Source organism: Xiphophorus hellerii, chromosome 14 (assembly GCF_003331165.1).
Source record: "Xiphophorus hellerii strain 12219 chromosome 14, Xiphophorus_hellerii-4.1, whole genome shotgun sequence".
Lineage (NCBI taxonomy): Eukaryota > Metazoa > Chordata > Actinopteri > Cyprinodontiformes > Poeciliidae > Xiphophorus > Xiphophorus hellerii.
Genome location: NC_045685.1, coordinates 1,711,927 through 1,733,631, shown reverse-complemented (window position 1 = coordinate 1,733,631; position 21,705 = coordinate 1,711,927). Strand labels below are relative to the sequence as shown.

Below are 21,705 nucleotides of genomic sequence, written 5' to 3'. Positions count from 1 at the left end.
GTTACTAAAAAAAGTGGTCCAACGTCAGTAACGCGTTACAGTAACGCGTTACACATCATTGGTCAGAACTGATTAAAAGGTAAGTTGAACAGCTTCAACCAGCCAAAAATTAATGCACATCTCTAGTCTGTCATTCTATAGCTATAATACTTCATAAGTACTGGGAAAGCATATAGAGAAATTATTAATGGCATTATTTCATCTGTTTTTTCCATATTCTCTGATGGAAAAGGGTGATTTTCTTGCAATTACCTTTGCTGCTATTGGGAACATGTATTATTTGCCTACATTAGCATGCATTGACAAAATGATCAATAAACAATAATGTATCCGCTAAACAAAGACATCACTGGAAATTCATTTCCCTGCTACACATGTAAAACCCTTGTTTTACCTTACATGGCAAACGGCCAACATTGGCTGCTCAGTAAACTCAAAGTTCCAAATGTTGTTACTTATAAAGCCTCTCGTGTCAAGTCAACAGCATTAACATCCTATTGACCTGTTCCAGGCTGTCTGAAAGAAATCCTCTCCACGTCATGGCTGTAGTTCTCATCACTGTCATCTAGCAGAACGCCATTATGCTGCTGTCATTAAAACTGGCCTGTTTTCTTTCTGCTGCTCTGCCCTCTGTTGACGACCTCGGGAAAGTGTTTGTATTAATACTTTTCAAAACCAGCTAAACTAACTTCTTAACTTATGCCAAGTTTCTATATTTTTTAATGTATTTTAAGTTGAAACCTTTAGGCATTGCAAACTGCTGAAGAAGGAAAAAAATATGCTAAGTGTAAATTATTTATTTTGCTGACAGACAACAGTGGATTACCCAAGTAGAAGAAAAGGTTGTAAAAATTGTGCTGAATGTTTTTTTATCCTGAATAAATACTAGGAGTTACTGGTGACTATGAAATTGTAGCTCTCTGTTCCTAGACTGCTTGAATGACTCTAATTGAGTGTATTTGTTGCTCCTTTGAAGATGGGATTGTGTTCGCACTGCCATTACTGTTGCCAAGAAGGATTTTCATTTGACTTAAAAGACACATCATGCTGTGAAGTAGCTCTGTAAAATACTCCATGCTGAGTCACAAATAGAGTGGATTAGTCAGGGGAGGAGGCATGGAAATGTATGTCCTTTTTGGCTCTAATGGATTTGATTTATATGGAAATTACTTTGGATGAATTAGGACTTTCGACCCCCACGGTTTTGGAGCATAAGATGTTTTATGATTGAGTCTTGAACTTGAATGTAGTACTTGTGTATAACTGTACAATGGATTTTAATCCTTATCTGTTCACAGTGGAATATTCTTACAATTTAAAAATGAAAAGGCAGATGAAAGAACTACCTTATTTGTAATATGTAAAGATAAAGATGATCCAACTGATCAAAGAAAAAAAAAACAAAGTGATGATTAGTTTTCTTATGTTTTTTATTTACATTTGATTAAAAATGGCATGCTGAAAGTTATTTATACCTTCCTGAATAAATAATGTATTGCCAAGCAGTTACTCGTTATTGTTGAGCAACGTCCTGTGAGTTTCCTCTGGTGTTGTTTATTATCTATGGTGATGAGCTTAAAGTGTCAAGGTTGGAAAGCCTCCTTGACATCACCCTAATCACCAGATCTTATCAGATTTAAATTGGTCTCTGACTCCAAAATGTTAATATTATGTTTGGCAGGAGAGACCAGGGATGTCAAAATAATAAACATCTTGATAAAATCGATACTAGAAAAATGAATCATTCAAAGACACTCATTTGCTTCAAGATTAATATAAACAGACCCATCTATACCTGCTCAATTGTTGCACTTTTTTCATCCCCCTTTTTCTCCCTACAGCTGTTTGCCCAATCAAAACAAAAAACGAACTTACATACTTTTTGGTTTTGTCTTAAAACCAATTAGTGCTAAAGTTTGAGTCATACTCTAATTAATAATATCTTGTTCTGTGAGCTAGAAAGAAGAGTCCATTCAATAAAATGTTCCTGCAATATCAAAAATCATATCAAGTATGTTTCTTAGCATCTGTATCAAGATTAAAATGTTGGCATTGTGACAATTCTACAAGAGACTGTTAACCAAAGTAAGAAATTTCCTTTAATTTAAATCTGCCAGTAGCATTAATGATTTGGGGCTAAACTGTATGTGTCTATGTTGAATGGGACGGTAGGGTTTTGACTAGTCTTCAGCGCAACTGCTAACTTTTGCACATGTGACCCAGATTAATCTAAGACTAGTTCACTGGATAAGGATGAGCAAAATAAATTAAGCGTTTAATAAATGTGTACAAGTCATTTCAGCTGCACTAGAATGATTGACATTTTTCTTAAACAACAAAACTTAACATGTTCATTAAAACAGTTCAATTGATAATCAAAGTCACATACTGTAGAAGCATAGTGTTTGCTTCTTGTCAAATGTACAATTGAATGGTGCTACTGTAGTTCATAGCTTGGCTCTGGATTCTTTGATGTATGTGATTAGCCTGACTGCCATGTCTGTCTCAGCACCAGGTGGCTTCAGAGCCACAAGATCCTGAGACACATCAAACCGCTTCGCAAACAAGCTGAAACCAGAGCACATGCAGCTGTCGCCTCATGAAGGATCTGATGGAGGTTGCTGGGTAATGAAGCGACAGTGTGTTGTTTTTGCCAAGACATGGGCTTTTCTTCTGTCTGAAAGAGTTAAGATAAGCTTTTAAAATGATATCTAATGCAAACAGTTTTAGTATTTCTTTAGTGAATGTTCTAAACTAGAATACTGACTTTACTACAGTGCCTGTAAGAGAAGGATTTATAGTATAACAAAAAAAATTGTCAGAACAATAATGGTCTTGTTGCTTACTCACACAACTTAGCAACTTTCCATTAGCATCATGCTTACCTAGATGCTACAGCGGAGGTGAGTCATGCTGATCTTGATTCGGTTTGGGGAGCAGTAATGGATACCTTGCTGCCTGTGCGTCTTCATCTCATTCTTCTACTGCCTTTCACTGCAGGACCTGTTTCATTATGCCAGCTTTGACAGAGATTAATTATAGAAACACTTAATGTCATTTAGCTTTCACAATACTGTAGAAGAAAATCCTTCAAGGCATTTTTCCAGTGTTACAAAGAAGCCTAACCCTGAACTGTCTATCCTTCAGGGTCCCTTCACCCTCCACTCCCTTCACACTTCAGCCTCTCTTAAGTTTTCAAAGTGATTGCCTGTGCTTTCAATACTTCACCCGCTCACACCTTTCCTGCACCGTCTTCATGCTGCTTGAATGATTGACTGAAGAAATTGCACCAGAGTTGACGGTAGTCCTTCCAACCATTTCATGGCCTAGTTTCACCCACTTTTCACTAAAAAGCAATGAAGAAATGAATGAGCCATGAGCATTTATCACAGCAGCTGGAAGATCATTTCTTCTAACATTTATTTGCTTTCCTTAGTCCAGAGAAACACAGCATTGAAACTATTTGTTGAACTTTTGATTCTGACTTTTCCAAACACATCTTACTATGAACTTGAAAAAATATGAAAGTTCTATTATGATTTCAGGTGTGGTCAGCACAGAAGAACATCTTTTGCAGAATGATGACACTCAAAGAAATCTTTCACTGTCTTCACAGAGGGTGTTGTGCCAGTGGAGTGGAGCATATAAGCAGATTCCATATGTAACACACCATAGAAAAACCAGAAACAAGCTGCTAGAGTAGAAACAGAGAAAAAACCTCAAATCCATAATTTCCAATAAATTTTTTTTGCTTTATATGTGCAATATTGTAATATTTCTTGCCAGCTCTCTCAGAAAGTAAAACTCATAAATCATGCAAAATCATAACACAAAGAGTGATATATTCCAAACCTTTGTCTCATTTTAATGATTTCATTATGCATGAAATGCAACTGTACATATTATATTATATTATATTATATTTTATATATATATATATATATATATATACAGTAACCCGACATAGGAGAGAAACTCCACGAAGTGCTTGGTGTATTATTTCCACCTTGTGGTAGTTTTAAAGTCATTTTCAAAGGTACAGTTGTATCTCCCAACCAAAGTCCCAAATGAGGTTGAATAACCTCTTCTATTCCCTCTTTTATTCCTATCTGTTGTTCTGCCTTAACTGTTGCTGTAAACTTTACAGTAATCTGCAGTTTGTGCAGGAGTCATTTGTTTGCATTTGCAGTTCTGAGTTGAACTTAGAATCACTGAATAAGAAAATATTAACTGTCAGAACATTTCCTGACTTCTGATAACAGAAGTCCAACAGAAGTTTTTGTCATGTTGTTATTTTATAGTTGGATCAAAGATCTGAAGATCAATCAATCCAATCAAATTTTATTTGTATAGCACATTTCAGCAACAAGGCATTCCGAAGTCCTTTACATCATAACAAACACAAAAACACAAAGTCATGCAACATAGAATCAACAATCAAAACATGACATTAAGTCAAGTGCCATCATTCTCATATCTAGATCTCATATTTTTGTATGTTTGTTATGTTTTAATACACCTGCTATTGTGTAGAAACAGAAGATTTTCAATGCCCTCCTCATATTCTAAGCATTCAGAATAAACTAGGTGGTTCTGCACAGCTTTGATCGAATTTGTAATTCGAACCTGAACAGTTTCTCTATCATGACTTCTGACCTTCTTCAACTGCATTTTTTGTTTCTTCCAATTTGGTTTCTCATATCGAATAATCTTTTCCTGTCTCTTTTCTTCCATCTTGTGTACTGTCAGTCAATGTCTTCTCAAGCAGCTCTTTATCTCATCCTTTACAGAATTGTTTCCTCAGTCATTTTTCAAGTAACTTTACCAACTTGCCATTTCTTTCATTTGCCACGGTCCATTATGATCCACCCTGTAGGCTAAAATGTATGTCTCTACGCAGGCTTCAGAGTATTACATGTTACTACAGAGGCCATATATCATTGATGCTTCATTAAAATGTAAATGCTTTGCCTATTATAACAAATTCAGCCTAGGGAATGTGAGGACTTAGATCAAACTTATTTTTGATCACCAAATGTACGGATAAAGCAGAACAAACTCACAGAAACCTCTGAACCATCATTTTGAAGAATGATGAATGATGTAAGCCTGGGAGTTCTTGGAGAAGCAGTGAAGTGTAAAGTGAAGTAGAGATGCTTTTCCGTGAGGCAAAGTAATATATTTAACTTTTTAAGCTGCTGTGAAATCCAGGTTGGTGATTTAGTTGTTTCCTTGCCACCATGTGTATATGTCTGGGGTCAAAGATCACAGGGTGCAAAGTTTCTTGGAAGTTCCTGCTGTGCGTTCGGGCTTTTGACTCTCCTCATGCTCAGCTTGATGTCTGCTTTTGCAACTTAACAGTGTATGTAAATGAGCCACTCATTGTGTTCTGATACATTTTGAATTGAAACTGACAAAGCAGAATGCAACTCTAACACATGACATGCTGCCCTAACACTCTGGCCAGGTCTCACCTCTCCTAGCTGCAGGGTGCAGAAACACATCATCAGATGATGAACACATCACATCCAAAATATTTCTTCAGAAGAAAAATTACTTGAACATGATAAAATGTTAAGTTTGAGATATTCAGAGTCCTTAAATCATCTGCACTAAAGATTTAGATTTTATTTTATTTTTCTCCCCTAGAGAGGCATCATTTCTTTTTTATGGAGGCCCCTTAAAATATATAATCAACAATAATACAAATCATCGTTATAAGTAATCCAAACCATAATCAAAAATCATAATTTATTTCATTTGATTATTTTGTTTTGTGAGAATTTTAAATCTAAATTTCAGCTCATTGGGGTTCTGTAAATACTTTGGTAAATTCTGCTTTAAAAAGTAATTTTTTATTTTCTAAGCTGTTAATCAATCATTAACTAGTCTATATTGCCTTTATGGACAGTGATTTAAAAAAAGTGAACCTGTATAATGTTAAATATGATTGGGTTGGTATTTGGGTACAATGTTTGTGTTGATGCACTTATAGAAAATTAGGTCACCAAAGGTTTAGAGCCCTGAATGTCAAGATCCACATCCGTGTGTGTTTTTGTTGATTGTTCTCACCTGTTTCTCACCAGTTGCTCCTTGTGGTATTTAAATGTGTGCATTTCTGTTCACTTGTTGTTGGATCGTTTGTTGTTCTCTGGTTGAATTCGTCCCTGGGTCCTGTGTTCCCTCAGATTCAGTTTATTAAATTATTAACTCTTTTCAAATTCGTCTACTGATATTACATTTCAGTCCTTCACCACCGCAGAACATGACACTGAATAGTTTTGTAAGGCACTGCAAAAAACATATGTTGTAAGACCAATCCAACATTAGCAACAGGAAACAATAGAAGAAAATCAATGCAAATACAAAGCTAGGTATATTTGACATCTTGATCATCTCTGCTTTTCAAATTCTTTGCCAGCTTTGCCAGCTTTGTCAGATCTCAGCATCCTGAGCATTTCTGGGATCCATACACTGTTGGACACCATTTTCACACTTTTTACCCACTCGACAGAAATGGTCTTTGATCACTAGTGTTTTTTCCAACTGTAGAAAGAGAAACTGCATCACCTAACAGTTTCTGAAGGGAAGTGATGCAAGAGAACAGGAAGCTTTTTACAATAGTTTGCTGGTCTGTCTGTCAGTTTTGTTGGCCACCTTTCATTGGAAACCAATGAAAAACATTGAGGTTTGTGGCTGTAACATGACTAAATGTGAAAAAGTTCAACAAGAATGAATACTTTAAGAAAGGTGGACTATGGTGTGTCTAACATTTCGTCTAACAGTGCTGCCTGACTGAAAAATTACATCTCCTCTAGAAAGCCACATTTAAGAGTATGAAATTGATGATTTCTAATTCTCAATTGTGCAACTGCTTATTTGCCCCCTTGTTTCTAGTATCAACTGTAGAAGACTGGTGAATGTGAGTGTGCCTAACCTCTTCCCTTTTTTTTTTCAACAGGACCAGTATCCTGCCAGAGGGGAAATTGTGCTCTCATCCAGTGACCTCCAGTTGGTGCTACAAGTACAACTTAATCAGTAAGAATTCCTTCTGCTACATCCTAGATTGCTGTACTCTCAGTAGTACCCCCTTCTGCCCTCCACATGAGGACTATGAAAATGATTAAGAGATGAAACATATAGGCAAAAAGAAGTGGAAACACCAATCATGTCCCCTCATCTATCATTCTGCTTAGTTTTTGTGTCGTCTCTGCATTACTCCGTATAATTCTCAGCAAAGCTCCCTGAATCCCTGATGCTATGTTGATAATGTCGGAGCTTCTCTGCTTCTCTGAAAGTGTCACCATGGTTTCCACCAACATCATTTGAAGATTTTCATATTTCCCTCAAGGTAGATAAAAATCACATTAATCCTGAGTCACAGCTTATGGATTTACTTGCTTCTTTGTAATAGAAGAAGGAAGCGTGTAAGCGGTCCTGCTCTGGCACAACGTGAAGCAAGGCTAATCAGGATGAACGGGCTGGTCCCATGGTGATCATGCAGAATAAGGCTCAAGGCCAGCTGAGGTTATGATGTTTCTGTGATAACATCAAGGGGAGTTCGGTCTGCTGCGTGCTCATCAGAATCAAATGTGTAGAGACTCCCCTGAGTGGGCCTCTTTAAGCCTGGAGGCAGAGAGAACCTGTGTACACACTTTGTTTCTTTCATCAAATCCACAATATCACATAAAACATGGAAAGCACATGTGCAGACTTTAGTTAGGAAGTGTGTGTCTAATGGTAGTTTGACTTTAAAGTATGAAAGTCACCAGCTGAATTTACAATGGCAACAGTACACAGATTGAATGAGATGAATCAACATTTCAATGGCACTGTAGCTTATTTTTATTTAGATTTCAGCTTCAAATAATCCCAAAAACAATGTAGCTGACAACAACAACTTCTGGCTCGTCTCTGACTTTCACAACATGGAAAATGTTGTAAAAGTGCAATTCGTAGATGTGATCTCTGGCCCTGTTCAAACCTGTTGTGAACATGTGTTCAGACTGATCCGGATCAGCTGGTGAAGCAGTCGGTGTGAATTGTTCCAACTGCTTTGCACTAGTGAAAAATCACTTCAACACCCTTTCTTCTTCATTTCTTAAACCAGCGATTATATCAGCTAGTTGACACAAAAATAATTTGACTTGAGAGTGCATAGCTGAAATCTAAGAATCTATGTTTTTGAAGAAGGCAGTGTGCAGGCTCAATAAACTACACATTATTTTAGCTTGTCTAAAAAGTTTTTTTACAGGCCTAATGCTATTTCATGTTTAAGTTATTACAGTCAACTAACATGGCTTTTCCACCGCGTTAGTTCCAGTGGTTTTTCAGAGGATGTGTTCCTTTGAGTTCCCTGGCAGCTGTACCAAATAAGAAACAGGTGTCTCTTAACACCAACTTTAGGTTGAAAAACCCAGGGGTTGAGAGAAAGGTTAAAAAGAAACAACTGTCTGCAAGAATGTTGTGTTGAAAAGCATGAGCTTCACACCAGAATTTAGTCCACTTTAATCAAAGTCTGGTTTGTTTGGCTGGACAGTCCAGTTAGTTTGGGGAGATGTGAATGCATATTCAAACTTGGATGCAGACCAAAAAAGCGAACAAACTGCAACTGAAGTCTGACTCCACTCCATTTTTGATTACATTTAGTGAAGAAGGAAGTTACAACTGTCTTCTTCAGATGTTTTCATGTTTCCTCTAGGGGATTTTGGTGTAGCACCACCACAGATGATGCAGGGGGGGAGGAGGTCTTTCAAAAGGTTTTGTTGGTTTGACATAGTGCAGTGTTAAGGAGAACTGCAGCAGATGAAAATGGAACAAATGTTGCGATTTTGGTCCCAAGTCAAGCAGAGTCTACCGGGTTAGCAGGTGTGAAAACATCCTAAGAGCTTCATATTGATAAAAGGACACAAGTCCATGTTAGCATGCTTTAGGGTGGTGGATCAAAGTACCTACCTTCCACTGGACCCTGGAAAAAAGAATCAACTGATGGTGAACACAGCTGATGGGGTCTGTAGGTAGATAGATATCTATTAGCACAGTTAGCAAGTGGCATTGTTTGTTTGTTTTTTTTTCCTGTCCTTTGGGTCATAGGTAAAGTACTTCTAAACAATGTTGTTGTGTTTCCCTTGTCAGCTAAAGAGGGTCACTGGGGTTTCTTTCTGGATGTGCTCACCATGTTAGCAGTGTTTAAAACTCTCAATAGCAGCTCATTGAGAAGGAGAGGGACAGTTTGTGTTATCCCTGTACTTCTACTAGAATAAATGTGATAATTAGGGCAAATGTGCCACTGGGACTGGAGGAAAATACCAGTTAACATCAATTTTGATGCAAAAGTATCTTTGAATAATTAATTTTGCTAGTATTGATTATAGGGAGGTGATGATATTGATTATTTTGACAACCCTACTTCTTATTGTCCTATGCTGTATTCATACAAACATGTTTATCATTGACATTAATACACAATAAGTGGAATAATTGTGTAAATTTAAAGGCATAAACCTAAATAATTTCTTGCTTTGTAAGTGCTATACATTCACAAAGGTACAACCATTAAAAGTTTTCTTCAGATTTCTTTTTTTAATGTCCAGTATTGCTATTTTCCATGTTTTCCATGTCTTCACGACTGCATGTATTTAATTTAGTGCTTAAAGGAAAGGAAAAACAAAATATATACATTTCTGCTTTTATTTTTAAGTATGTCAGTTTTGGTCCAGTATTCAACATTGCAAACACATTTTTTTTTGCACTAATTCAAAAAACTGGCTTTAACCAAATTTTGCTAATTTTTCTGCGGGACTTTAATAATACTAAGCTTATTTTAAGAAGATGCAAACTAGATAGGTTTAAGGTTTTTTTTAATTTAACAGATCAGGCTTTGCAGATTGGATGTTTTATGTTAGAATAATACAAAAGTAGAAAATCACAGTAGATAAGAAACTGCATCAGAGAAGAGCATTTTATCCTGACAGAACCCTGTGGTTTTAACAAGAAATCTGTTTTATTTTCCAACCACTCTGGCCTCCTGTAAGCTCAGTAATTCTGTGTATAATGACACCTACATGTCTTTGTTGTTTCTAATGGAAACAGTTTTGCTGTAACATAGCTGGGCAGGTTGTTGAAGCACATTTGGAATTGTGAGTTCTTGACATTGACGGAGATGAGTGAGTTTGAGATGTTTCAAAGAGTGCTACATTTAGGAATAATGCCGTATTTCAGACTTAATAGATGCATAGGGCTTCAGTTGCTTGGAAACAGTTTGATGACTTGGTAAGAGGAGACCAACGGAAAAACTGATATAGACTGGCTGACCGACTTGAAACAGCAGAAAGCCTAGAAGCGGTGGTGGCATAAATGAACCACTGAATGATACAGAGAGGAGATGGAAATGAAAACATAGATGACTGCTGATGGTACTCAATCTGGGCAAAGGTTTCATGGGTTTTAAACCACCCGAGTATTGGTAAAGTTCAGGAGTTTGATTTGGATCAGTAAATTTAGGTCAGAGAAAGAGACATGTTTCCTGGGGAAGTGAGCAGTCAGAAGGAGGAGTTAGTGGAAATGTTACTGGAAACAATTATTATTTTAATCTGTGGGGTCTGCCACTGGGAGTAGAGGAAAATACCAGGAATCAGTACTACGTTCCAGAACCAAAGGGGAAGGATGTTGTTACGCAAAGCTTCTAAAAGAGAAAAATGCTTAAAAGAAAATGTTATCCAATTGTTAACAGAAAACATCACAGAAACAAAAAAAATCCTTGCTCTTATAATGAAAGGGCTGCTTTTATGACAGGCTGGTTACCAAAGAAGAAACCTGCTATTATAAAGACAAAAACATGACGGAGTCTTACTACACAGAGAAAATAAGTTGACTTTATGATCATATAATCATTACATTGGAAATTAATCAAAACATGTTTCAGTTGCTTTCTTTTGAGGCCAAAATATACAGTATTTGGGTTATAAATCTTCTTTGGCCTGGGAACATCTCAGGATTCCCCAGAATGAACTGGAGTGTCTTAGATCTGTTACCGCAGCAACGTAAGTTATTAGGCGAGTACTAAAAGGACATAAAGTTTGTTACATATACCTCTCGAAATGAAAACAGAACTTAAACAATTATTACTACTATTAAAGCTATTTGTTCTGTTATTCTATGTTCATATTAACTTTATTATTCCTGAGTTTGTAACATAAAATTTCTTACCATCTGTCATAGTTTTTGGTATTTGTCTGACCCACATGAAGAGTTACTCTCAGGAGATCAAAAACATTTAAAGATTTACAAAATTTATGAAAAGTGCAATGGTGAAGGCGTCAGGAGATGGGGTCCGGGTAAACCGATATGATGGAGGCAGGTGAGCCGAGGTTAGTAATGTGAACAGAGTTAAACCAAATGCTGCAAATGACACTTACTTGTGTGGATGGAAAATGTCCGCCAGGGAGAGATGAGTGGGTTCAGAGGAAGATCTGGATGACTCAGAGCACCGATGAGCATTTTTTTAGAGGGTTTGTTTGATTTGATGGCCCGGAACACAGAGGAGGGTGGAACAGGTTTGAACACAGCACCGTTGGAGCCGGCTGAGGGAGAAGGCTGAGGCTGCCAACAGAGTCAGCCTCAGCCTTCTCTGTGTCCGATTCTCTGTGTCAGAGTCCGATTGAATCAGGAAGTTGTTGAAGGTTTGTTGGTGGCTGACTGAATTGATGAACAATCTAGAATGGAATCCAGGTATTTGTCTGGGAAACCTTGAGACAAGAACATGCTGACCTCAGGGGGCCAAAACCTATTATTTACCCTGTTTGTAAGAAAAATTATCTTAATTTTTCTGTAAGAAAATTAATTTTCTTAAAAAATTCATTTGTAAGAAAATGATATTATTTAATTAATAAAATTAATTATTTAATTTTCTTACAAGCAAAACATGTAGTTGTCTGGAATGAGCTGGTTGAAGCAGGAGCTTCTTCTGTACGTCTGTAAATTTGGTGATTTCATCCTTAGACAATACTTTGTCACAAATGCCTTCATCACTCAGAAGAGGCGTGTTCCTGTCTCAGTCAAACCTAATCTTTGCATGTTAATTTGATACTTTAATTCTCAGTATCAATTATTCTTCAACAAAGCAACTGTAAGATAACTATTTACTCATATTTGCTCTACACTAGCAGGACATAACAGAGAGCATAATAAAAAAATCCTTGGATTCTCGAAGATGACTAATTAGGTAAAGAGCACAAAGCTCAGTTTGTTTAGTAGTAAAACATGTCATAACACCATTGCTGGGGACTACACAGTGAAACACTGTTTAGTGTTTCAATACAATGTTAAAAACACTGTATTGAGATGATGTAAACAGCTAAATCTGCCAAAAATCTAAGCTTGCATTGTGAGTAACAGACAAGTTGTAGATTTTCAGATTAAAAGCGTGTTGAAGGCAGGGCTTCAAATTCCTAAATAACAGCTTATTTGTCCTCTAATTCCCACAGACACATTTACAATCCAACTAGACATAAACTGGTTTCGTACTACACAGACAACACCAGTTACAATAAAACAACACCAAGCACTCATCATTTTCACAATATTTGACATTTGACGCCAGACATGATCGAGTGGTGGTCAGGGCTGATTGCTCCCTTTCCATTCCATCAACAAGTTCTTTTCAGTGGCAGTCGATCCCCAGGCTGTGAGTTGCCTCTGTCCCGTTGCTTTCCTGGCAAGCCAATCATTGCAAATAGCATTCCCAGCAATAGAATTTGCAATGTTCCTCAGAGTGTAAGCCAATGGTACCTCTCTTATAGTTATAGTTACTGATCTGAAAGTGGCCGATCAACTTGAAAATGGGTTTCTAATCAATATGAATTTGAAGCTGATAGCTAAAAATTAACCTGTTCTACTGTACGGCTTACGTGAAGGGACTGCAAATGTGAATTAGCTTATGATATAATCTGGTAAAAACATGACATTTATGTTTAAACTGTACACTTTAAAGTTTATTATTATTATTATTAACCTGAGCCTGCTCTACTGATTCTGATGGCCAGATTAGATTGTCCCTGGCAGCACATAGATACTGAAATCTGATTGGACGAAATGTCAGTAATCCACACAGACATGTAGGGGAAACAGCACAGCCAAGAGTAACTTAAAAAGAGAAGTTATTTGGGATTAGGTATTAGGTAAATTTGTCACATTTAATTGGACAAATATTTTACTTTAGGTTTTAGCTTTATGGACCAGATCATGTCACTGGCTTCTGGCATGATCTGGTCCAGAGATTCCATTTAAAAAAAACAACCTACCAACTTATTTTGATTCTTGCTTTCACCAATGTTCCTGCGTATCCTGCGCTTCATCAAAAGTTATGAAGGATGGTACAACAATAATGATTAGGTTCATCCATAGGAAGGAGTATAAACATTATAATATATGCTGCATGGCTACATTCTCCCATCAAGCATTTAATTTAGCAGAAAGGAACGATCTGAACTAGGCTAATTTCTACAGAAAACCTTAAATAGATTAAATGAAAACTGCCATTTGGGAAAAAAACTGTAACACAAAACAAAAAAAAGTCATTTATTCAGTAATTGAACTGGCACAGAGTCAGCTTGTCTCTCTCAGAGGGTAACGTTACAGGAGATGTGTGTGTGTGCATGTTTACTCAGTTTCTAAAAAAAAAGTCAAACAAATGCGTACATTACTAAAGATGAGCCAGTGAGCTGAATAATCATCGCATAATAAATATTAATAACATCAAAACTGTTTGCCTGTATTATTCAATTAGTTTACTGCTGACTGTGGAGCTCTGTCTCATAGCTTTGGTACTTCAAACACCAACACAGCTCAGGCTGTTGCTACGGCACTTAGGGACAACATTTCATTTTAATTGCAAATTTTCCATTGAATGTTCTGAGATGAATTGTAAGCTGTGTTTATATAAATGAAAGTCTTGATTGTGGTGCCACTGCGGGATGTTGTGTGATGAAAAAGGTGATACCTGCTTTATCCTGCTTATAGTGAAGAGGAGGGCAACTGAAAACCTGTCCGGCTGAGCTGAATGTGGTGCAGCCGTTAAGGAAGGCTTCAAACTTAACAAGGATTTAATTAGGATACAAATCCTAAGAAAATCCGATTTTACAAAGATAAATTCATACTCAGCTAAATTCACACTCTCCTGGTCATAGCGTCTGTCATCAATTTCTCCACAACAACTTGGTAATTTTCATGGCTCCATATTAATTGTATTTGAAATCAGCAGCTGGCTTTGTTTTATTCATCTCTAATATGTTGGGATTTCAGTTTTAATATCTGACAGCTTCAGGGCCTGGTGCAGCTACTGTGGTGCTTTGTGGTGAGCTCAGTTTGGCTACAATTTGCCATAGTTGTAAATAATTACTTGTGTTTTTGTGCTAAAAAAATGCTAAAAGTTACAAAAAATCTGATTTGCACAAGCAGCCAAGATAATTTGGAGATAATAGCATGTGATGCTAACAGGTAGGTGCAAGGACAGCCTAGTTGAATGAGTTAATTATAAATCTAGGCTAATCCATCTTTACTGTCACTGTTACTGTTGGATAAAAAAATATATTTAAAATAAACAAGCCACGCTTAGCCTGGTGGGGGTGCAAGTAAAGCCTGGTGGCCCACCAGACATACTGTATAATATGCTGGGTGAAACCTCTGTTCCATAATTTGCTGTGTTTACTATACTGTGTACTATACACATTGGACAAAACAACATGATGTACCCCTTGTGCTTGCGAGGGCTGAGGCAAATGATAAAAGTGATATAGATGTGGGGTCGGTTGTACCCCATTCATAAACACAAGGGGTACACTGCACTGGAAGAAGTTGCATGAGTCTCACGAATTTTTGAAGGATGTGTGAGAAAAGGAATGTCCTGCAATCGTGTGACAACGCATCAACTATTGACTTCAGTCTGACTGTGCCAGGCCCTCTTCTTGATTTCTTAGGTAAAGATTAAATTACAGCTACCTGACCAGTGGTACGTATCTGTTTACTAAAGATAAATTAATCATGTCTAAAATGGGGGTGATAATCAAAGGCAATACCTTCTTAAGTAATATGTTTGGGGTTGGGCTCAACATGCAAAATGAAGGGTTAGATTGAAGCTTGACCACTCAGGAAGTTTATCTGGGTTCAAACACAAATCTGCACTTACCTGTTAAATTCTGCCTCACCTGGTGAAGACCCAGGAATCATGCTCAGGAGGATGCCAATCATTTAATTTTTTCACTAGAGTCAGTTTTCTTTAATAACAATTCCAGGAAGTGATCTCTTCTGAGCTAGAAGGATGGTTGGCTCTACAGAGCTCTGTGTAAGTTTAGCAACTGTACGAAAAAGCAACGCCAGATTAACTGTTTTGTTGTTTTCTATGATGATGATCACATATTACCCTGACATCTGATCATCACGATTAGCTTGTTGTTGTCACAATAAATCTACAATCTTATGATGATGAAAAGAATTCCACAATAATGGTCAATAAAGTACAATAATTATTGCTGCATACCAGCTCTACACTACAGCTGCGTTTAGACTGCAGAATTTATCTTTAAACCCTATTGTCTATTTTTTTTAATGCATTTGAGTTTCGGAAGCAGTGCTGATTATGGCAGATCATCTGTATATGTGGCTAACTGAAATTGCTGACAATTAGCCACTTTGGCTAATAGCTTTTGAATTTGATATAAGCAAATGATCCTGAACAGCATTAGGAAATACAGGAAGCTATCAAGTGGAGTTGAGATGTAGTTGTTTAATGTTGTTTCCCAAAATTAACGTCCACTGAACGTTTGTATATAAGGTCACAGAGTGTAAGCATGTGGAAGAGAGCTAAATTTAAACAAACAGAGAACAGGTGGCTGGGTTTTTGTATCGCCTTCAGGCTCTGCAGACGTACCTGTTTGGCATGTATTGAGAAAGTGCTATTAGAGCAGCTGTGCAGCCTTAAAATATTTTTCACTGTTTTTCACCAGTGTGCACAGCTGTATAGGTGTGCATGTACCCTCCTCACCAGCACACTTCCCTGCATCTGCTATATGCTGAGTGCAGCTCTGTCCACCATTGTGCTCCAACCTCTAAAGTCACTGTAGCCTCATCTGTCAAAATGTGACCTTCTAAAACTGACAGAGCAAGGCTTAGTCCTGCAGAGCTTTGTTACAATCTTTCATTTCACCTCAACCCTTAAAGTACTGGATGACTGATTGCAAGAACCAATCAGTTTTCTTGTTTTCCTTAAGACAAAAATCTTCACCGTAGTTGGATATCTTTCTTTTTAATATATATAATTTTTTGGCACTAGTGGCCTTTATTTGACAGTAATCTGACAGGAAGGGGGCAGAAAAAGGAAGAGAAGACAAGTGGCAAAGTAACTGAGGAACGGGATTCGAATTCGGAACGGCCTCATCGAGGCGTCTGGTCCCGGTGGGATCCCATCAATAGGATCAGAGTGTAAAAACATTGAGAGTAATTTTCCTGATTTATTTATTTTTTCTTTTTTATCGACTGGATGCCAATACTATAGCACTTAAGCAGTGATAGACTCCTGTTTAATGAGTGTTGTGGCTATTTTGAACCGTTCAAAGCAGTGTGATGTTGCATGATGTTGGTTTGGAATTTTCCTAATAAAACTTTTTATTTGACAGCAAATTTTGCTGGATGTCCTGGAATGACAGAGAAATGGAAACAATTCTCTGTTTACAGGAAACCCGCTAATTGTCAAACAATGCTGTGCTGCTTTGTTGTTTCTTACCATTGTCTCGACTCATTTCAGCTCCTCTGATTTAACTTGCATGTGGTTCACTGGGCCACATTTAATTCTTGTAATATTCTACTGAAGCTAAAGTATGGCTAATATAAAACTGACCATGGATGACAGCACAAAGAGCGACCCTGAGCTGCCACCACACCTTTGTTTTCAGCTGCAGCCATTAACTCTGACCCTGGAACAGTCTCAAGGAGTTTGTCTGCACATCATAGAGGTGACAGACCATGAACTGGCCAAGGGACCAATTAGAAGTGGTGTGGTGAACACTGAGGGTTCTGGTTTCCCCAGTCGGACCGTGTCCTGTGGAGTGTGCTTACTGGACCACAGAAGCTGTCTGGGTCACCTTCTACATTTAGGACTTTTTTGAGTTATCTTAACAAACATCACGAAATTTAGTTTGTTACAACAGCACAAGTAAAACTCGAAAGGCTGTATGGGTACAGAAAGAGATGCTTAGGAGAATTTTGAAACAGAAAATGCTGTGAAAATAATAAATTGTCATAAATTTACACATATACAGACATATTGCAGCATAGAAGCTCTTTGTGCAGTTTCAGTGGAAGTATAGTAAAGAAAGTATATGTGTTTAATTATATATATAATTCAGTTGCATTTTTATAGCAACTGTCAGTAAAATAGCTAGTTGATTGTGCTATAAAATGGCACTTTGTGCCTGGAGATTACATTATACTGCCCCTTTAAGGCTCTCCTTTATTCACCCAAAGCCAAACAGGCAACGTAGTTACAGAAGGTACATGTGCCTACACTCCTTTCATACACCTGGGGGACTTCCTGCTTCAGTATGAATCCTCCCCTATTCGCCAGGGTTCCCACTCCCAACTTGCATCCTTCATTTTACTTTTATGAAGTGGTCTGACTGTTCCTGCCAGATTGCTTTGGAAAAAATATTGGGAACAAGCTGAAATAGTTCTCATACCCGTCTGTAAAACAAATTGGCTAAACCTTTAACTAGGCTCAGCTTGCTGGGTTTGGCAGAAAGGATCAGGCAGCAGGCTGGTCAGAGCTTTATACTGGCACCAGATGTTTTCCACGGTCTTAAAGAAGTCTGATAACTATGGCCTTTAATATAAAAATATTGATTATTATGGTTTTAGTAAACAACAGTCGTTCAACAGCAAACATTTTTCTTTCCACTGCAAAGTGAAACACATGATGCAATTATTGTGTGTTTGATTGAAGCAGAATCTGGCATCTGACCAGAAGATTATGTTTAACCAGATATCTGAGAGAGGACCAGGAGAAACTCGTGATTGCATTAACTGCTGCTTGAATATTGATTTTTTTTCCCCTCTTTCTTTCAGAAACCATTAACTTCCCACCTCAGGCCCATGAACAGTGTAATTATGATAAAAGTACTCGTTTTTCCCTTGCAGTCACCATACCAGCGCCGGTCACCTGGCTGCTGCCTTATCACCTTCAGCTCTTCCTGCTGATGTGATGAATGTCTTCTCTCAGCACTCCTGGAGACCAGAACAAAATGCTTAATTCAGACACACAGCAATCTTTCAATTACACCTTCTGGTTTTCTCTTTCAGCCTTGTTAGACACTCAGCCATTTTTCTTTTGATAAGATTGTTTTACATTCCTCTCCTTTCTTCCCCCTTTAGCAAAAGCCTTTTTTATGGTCAGCCTTATTTAATTTAAATTGCAGTGGACTTGGTGTGTATTTTGCAGTAATATATAATAATATATATAAAAATTGAATAGCTTGTTTCTCCGTTCATTAGCTGCAATAAACAGAATGGAAGAAAAAGAAAAGGGAGCTTTGAGGCCCTACATTAGTCAAATGTTTATCATCTTAGCACAGGTGACTCTTAGAAAGCTTCTAGGATCGAGGCGTTGGTAACCCCTAAACACACTGTGTAATAAACGTCAGCAGTCTTTGGTGTAGATTTACCATATGTTATCGGCACGATAATCTGGGCCCTTTGAGACACTTAAGCAATGCTTATCAGGTGAACGTGATATAAGAACATTACTACTGTATTTCATCTCTCTCTATAGGGTTCTGGGTCAAACTAGTCAAGCTTTATTAACTGCAGCCTTGAAATGTGCTAAGTTTTATCCAGGAGTAAATGAAAATGATTACAGCTTTTAGTGTTGTCTTCTGGCAGAGATTACCAACATGCCTCAGCAGTAATAAGAGTCAAAACTGATGACCAGTGATCATTTAAGACAGAACATAATGTGCTATTCAGCTTGTTGTTAATAATGTTAGTGCAGCGTTGTTCTTGCAACCTGACATTGCTCCGGTGATTCGTACTGTGAGAACACATCCCTAGAGGAGAATCTCCCACAGTGAGGACTTGAGTGGCAGCAGGAGAAGAGTTAACGTCAGGTTCTCTTTGCCGTCTTGAAGCATTGTTTGGTGTCTGGATGTGAAAGCAGGCGCTCTCTCACTATTTCTTAAGGTTTGTATGGATCTCAATGTGTCTGTGAGCCACATGTACATGCATGGAAACTTGTTCATACTATTTTTAGCTTCACAGCTATGTTCCTCACAGAGATGTACAGTTTACCCTACATCCTCTTAGCAGTGATAATGTGCTAAAAATAAATAGTATAGTGAATTTTCACTTTAACAGTTCACACTGAGCCACTCTTTAATGACATTTTTGGTTGCGATCCAGTAACTCTTCTACATGACACCAGTGACTGGAGTCTCTCACACCGGCACTTTGTGAAACCGGGTTTCAGATTTCAGAGTGAAACTTTTCTGTAGCTTCCCCGCAGAGGTATGAAGTTCTCTGCAGGTCTGAAAGCTCACATGCGCAGAATGAACAAAAACAACTGCAGATAGAATTGTGCTGTGTGTTGACCTGCTCAGTTTACCACAATTTCTGATCAGGTATAAATGTGTGTTACATGGAGGTGCTGTGGTGACACAGGGACAAAGCACAACCCATGTATGGAGCCTTTAATCCTCTACGCAGATGTCACAGGTTCAAGACCCGGCCTGTTGACCCCTGCTGCATGCCTTCCTTCTCTCATTACCCACTTTCCTGTCTGATCACTCTCAAATAAGGGCCACTAGAGCCAATAAAAACAAACAAAAAAAAAAGGTGTTAGATGACCACTTTGTTCATGGGAGACGTAAATGGATTATTGTTTATAAGATAAGAGTCAAAAACACCTGCACATTCGTTGACATGCTAAAATCACAACGCCATATAATGGCAACTGCAGCTGATTCAAGGTGTTGTGAAGGTTTATTATATTCAAGGCAGCAAATAAGGAGGGGAAGAGGAATTTTGAGATTTTTCTAAATGATCTTTGCTACTTCTGCTAAAACTTAGGTTTTAGTCATGAAAGAAGGATCCTCGGTGTTCACCATCTGTTTTGTTTGGAGTCTCCCTCTCCAGAGCCCATTTGGTGTGATCAAAGACTCCTTCGGTTTACTTGTAACAAAAGACCTAAATTGAATTTAGAAAAGTTTTTGTTTTTATGCCTGTTTTGGTTTGTATAGCATAGGCAGTGACTATTAAGGCTGTAAACACTAGAAATACATTTAGTTTTACACTGAAAGATGTAGATGATTGATATAAAGTCACTGATGATAATGTCTTCAAGGTTACACAATCTAACATTAATTAACACTAATCCAGGAAAGGGTTTGGCTCCTTCAGAGAGCCACTGTTTGCTCTCACTTTTAGCTACAGAGAACAAAACCAAATATTTCTTCTATAAAAAGTCGTTCCCTGCTATAAATACATTTGTGGTAATTGAAAAATATCTTCTTTTAGGAAATAGATGTTTTCTCATGATATCTTTTCCCTTTGTTTTAGGGGGGAAAACTATTTTGAGCTCAGAGTGATTATGGTTTATAATCATTTAGTTTGTATCCTATTTAATCAGAATCCTCATGTTTCTGATTGGTAGATCCTTGTTTAAACTTCTACACAGCTTTCGGTGGCTGTACACACCATAATTCATACTAAATTAGACGTAGCAGAATAATCTCTTGATCTCATCAGACTACTTTATTCCTGTCTTGCTGAAAAACTAATGATGATGAACGATGCATAAATACACTGGTATAAGCAAATATCACAGTAGTCCCATCCAGCTTCTCTTCCTGTCCCATTTTCACCAACAAAAAACAGCTTCTGAAAATTAAGGCTTTTCTGTCCATCTTTCTGAATTGACATATTGGACCTGTTTTCTGGAACTACTTCTACAGATGGGCTGCCCACTGATGGTGTGTAGACACAAGACATTATTCAGCTGATTTGACCTCAGATCAATTCTCTGAGCTATTTTGACAGCCTAACAAAAGTAATAACATACTCCAACCCTACAATAATAAATGATGTCCCCTGTCCCCTATCATGTTTCTCATGATAGGGGACAGAGTTTTAATCCACTTTGTTTTTACTGGTCACAATCAACCCTAGAGCAGTCTAGGGTTGATTGTGATTTGTTGGTCAATATGAAAAAAGATTTTTGTACTCAATCAAATGTAGTGATTTGTTTTATGAAGTAGCCTAATTGGTTGAGTTAAAATTCCACTTTCTTGTTTTGATAATTACACATCTGCATTTAGAGGATCAAACATGTCCTTATGCCTAGTAGTTGCACCTTTAGTTAGAAAAGGCTGAAACAGATCCATGACTAGTTGTCACAACAGAATATTTTAGAAACATTCATTTCAGATATAACAATATAGTAAAAATACTTTAGGCTGTTTTTTTAATATAAATTTAAGTAAAATTTTGTCACATGGACATCACCATGTTTTTAACACTGCAGTGAATTCTGGGTAGGTGACGTATGCAAGGTGCGATGGTGCTAGATAGCGCTAGTTCTGTTTCACTGGAACAGCCATTTTCATGCCATGAGTAACGCTCAGACCTTTGAGTTTGAATTGGATCATGTTAAAATAGAAGATGCTT

The 21,705-nt window shown here is 37.5% G+C and overlaps 1 protein-coding gene across 1 annotated transcript in view; it reads left to right on the top strand.

Annotated features, from left to right (window-relative positions):
- Positions 1-21,705, top strand: part of adam19a (ADAM metallopeptidase domain 19a) — a 155,880-nt gene that overhangs the window by 58,108 nt on the left and 76,067 nt on the right. Inside the window, exon 3 of the mRNA XM_032583200.1 lies at positions 6,962-7,038. Coding sequence (XP_032439091.1) covers positions 6,962-7,038 — 77 coding nt within the window. The remainder of the gene's footprint in view (positions 1-6,961; positions 7,039-21,705) is intronic.